The sequence below is a fragment of the Phaethon aethereus genome, assembly GCF_964289735.1.
Source record: "Phaethon aethereus genome assembly, chromosome: W".
Taxonomy (NCBI): Eukaryota; Metazoa; Chordata; class Aves; order Phaethontiformes; family Phaethontidae; genus Phaethon; species Phaethon aethereus.
The window spans coordinates 19,743,039-19,746,425 of record NC_138581.1 but is presented as its reverse complement, the minus strand read 5'-3'; the positions used below and the strand labels follow the sequence as shown (position 1 = coordinate 19,746,425).

General features: G+C 36.8%; 1 protein-coding gene across 1 annotated transcript; it reads left to right on the top strand.

Moving 5' to 3' along the window:
* Window positions 1–1,546: 1,546 nt before the first annotated feature.
* LOC309415071 (mitochondrial nicotinamide adenine dinucleotide transporter SLC25A51-like) lies at window positions 1,547–2,419 on the top strand (the record flags this gene model as incomplete). The annotated part of the gene is made up of 1 exon (XM_082012473.1): window positions 1,547–2,419. The coding sequence occupies one exon, from the start codon at window positions 1,547–1,549 to the stop codon at window positions 2,417–2,419; it is 873 nt and encodes a 290-aa protein (XP_081868599.1).
* Window positions 2,420–3,387: the final 968 nt, after the last annotated feature.

Genomic DNA, 3,387 nt, shown 5'->3' with positions numbered 1-3,387 from the left:
TGAGAAGCAGAAAAGGCCTTTATGCTGTGTAAGCACTGTTCAGCAATAACTAAAACATCCCTGCATTATCAACATTATTTTCATCACAAATCCAAAACATATCCCCATACTAGCTACTATGAAGAAAATTAACTCCATCCCAGCCAAAACCAGCACAGTGACACAGTTAGGCCTTGTGAAATTACCGCTGAAAGCAAAGGGTCTGTCATAAACACTTCTGAGAAAAATTGCATTGCCTGTTCATTGCAAGTTCTCAAATCATAAGCATGAGAACTTATTTAAACTACATGAAGATGATTAAGGTAATGCTATATTTTTAATCTGCTCCTTACTTCATAAATCCAGCTACTCCATGGAAAGAAATATGTACCTTATGAGTTAGTTCTCTCATTTTTTTTCCTAAAAAGAAATCAGAAATTATATTGGCCACAGGTTGCTATTGCCAACACAACTGGTGAGTAGTTGTCAAAAGTCTTATGAATCCTCAGTGTTTTACATGTTTTATTCATGAGTGACACTCTTTCCCACTGCAGTAGTGAAGTTGGTATAACTCTTAATATAAAAGTGGGGTGCCAGGTAAGACTGTAGCTTAGTTGTGGGTGTGGCTATTTTACTATATGCAGATAGAACTAAGTTGATCCTAGGAACAATATATATTAGTATAGATGAAGTGGTACAAGCTCCCCAATGTGAATTCCTCACTACTGCCATAACTTCATATCAGGATAAATGCTTCATCTTTGTAAATCACTTCTATGGTGCTGTTCTTTGGCAAACACTAAAGAGCACAATATTATGCAACAATAGTGGATCATGTATCGCCTATTAAGGACTAATTCTCCATTTTATTTAATGAAACTCTGTTCACTGTGTCCTTCAGGATCTTAGCTCTAGCAGAGCTCAGTGTATTCTTTAGCTTTTCTATATTCTTTTACTTCTCTATAGTAAACTAATGCTGATAATTAAAATTCTTATTTAAATTATTCATTGTTGCCTGCCACAGGGAAATATGGGCAGGAATGATCAGAATTTGTAATGCTAAGCTGTGTGTAGTGTGCGTGTGCATGTGTGTGTTTTCCAAAACCTTGGTAATTTGTATTGTATTTTACTAGTGTTAGAATAGAACATTCAGCATTTGAATTCCTTGACATACTGTACTGACAACTTAATGTGTAAACTTCCTATTTCTCCCTGACATTTTCAGCTGTAATGTGGCACTGGAGGGGTTCATATGTCTATTTGTTTTAATTTAGTTTGGTTTTAGTCAACAAAACATAAAGGAAGAAAAAAAATGGCTAGTTTTTCAGGTCCTTGGATCTGGTGTAGAAAACTGTGCATTTTGCATCATCTATCATATGAAGCATTTGTCACACTGTTCCACTGAATTTGATGAAGTTTCTTCAGGATGTAACATGTTGAACAGTGTGCACATGATGTGTGTGTGTGAACTAAACAAGCTGTGTCACATGCCATTTTGTTCACATTCTTTTCTTTTTTTGACATAGGAAAAGAAATCTAAGATATATATTAAGGGGGAAAAAAAAAGATGGATTCACAAGATTGTGTCCCAACAAATTCAAAGCAAGATATCAACCATCACATAAAGGGTAGCTCTGGTAAACATTATCTTTGTGGCTATTGTGCAGCCTTCACCAATATAGTGGTCACCTTTCCCATCCAGAAGGTCCTCTTTCGACAACAGTTGTATGGCTTGAAAACAAAGGATGCAGTACATCAGCTGCAGAAAGATGGAATTCGAAATCTCTATCGTGGAATCCTTCCTCCATTAATGCAAAAAACGACCACCCTGTCTCTAATGTTTGGCTTGTACGAAGATTTCTCCTCCTTGCTCCATAGTCACACAAGTGCACCTGAAATTCTAACTCGCAGCATGGCAGCAGTGCTTGCAGGGACCACGGAAGCCCTTCTTACACCTTTTGAACGAGTCCAGACTTTGCTTCAAGACTACAAACATCATGACAAATTTACAAACACTTACCAGGCTTTCAAGGTACTAAAAGTCTATGGGATTAGAGAATATTATCGGGGTTTGGTGCCTATTCTGCTCCGGAATGGAAGCAGTAACATCCTCTTCTTCGGTCTACGAGGACCTATCAAACAATGTCTGCCTGAAGCAACTTCTTATAGTGCTCACTTGGTCAATGACTTTATCTGTGGAGGGCTGTTGGGTGCCATGCTGGGATCCTTATTTTTCCCAATGAATGTTGTAAAAGCTCGCATGCAATCTCAAATTGGTGGCGAATTTCAGTCATTTTCAAAAGTTTTTGTGATGATCTGGCTAGAACGTGATCAAAAATTGATGCATCTTTTCAGAGGAGCCCATCTGAATTACCATCGTTCTGTCCTATCCTGGGGCATAATCAACGCAACATATGAATTCTTGCTAAAGCTGTTATGAAAAATGTTACCTTCCTTTGAAGCCTCTCTATTCACTTGGGTATTTGTACATTTGAGGTCACTTAGTCTCTGGGAACAGATTAATTTATGGAACTTTTTGTAAATAACATGGAGAGAATTCAAAGCAGCAGTTACATTTCAGTAGGGAGATAGGTGATATTGTTAGTGACTGCTTAGTGTGAAAGGTAATTAGTCTTATTAACGGCCTTCAGTATTTATGGGGTAAATGGCAATACATCTAAATCTTGATGCAATTGAATATACTTCTAAACAAGTTAAAGTGTTTATATGCTGGTGGATAAATTTATCCATAGTGGAATAACTAGACAAATGCAAAGTAAAAAAATATTTGTATATGGGTCTAGTAGCTTATTATATTATTTCCGATGTTTCCTAATACTCTCAGTGATCAAATTTTTCACTGTGCACTTTATATAATATGGAAGTCAGGAAGGGGCCAATGAAAGCTACTTCTCTTGCTTGATACTCTACAGAGGGTTAAGGACTAAACTTCCAAATGTCTTGGGGTTCTAAATTATCTTTGGAATTTAAATAGAAGCTGCCAGTTCTGATGAGGATGACTTACTTTCTGAACCTCAAGTTTAAACTGAGCCTAAACAAACTATTTTTCCAACCATTTTACTGCTCAGCTTTAACATGAACATCATCTCATTCATCAACATAAAGGTGGCTACTGAATATTTAACTTCAGTGTAAACCGACCCAGTGCAAAGTGGGATTGTGCCTATGTATGTGTGTGCCTTGAAAAGGTGGAAGGAGCAAAACAGCAATTTTATCTCAAGCTTTAAAAGTGTTCTTCCTTGTTGAAAGACCTTCTATTTGCAAATTTGGTATACTCAAGTTTTCTGCTTTTATATTGCATTGTTTCTGTTGCAAACATACAAAAACTGCTCTCTCTCTGTAATGCTCAAACAGTAATACAGCTTCCTCTGTCAAACTACTTGATTA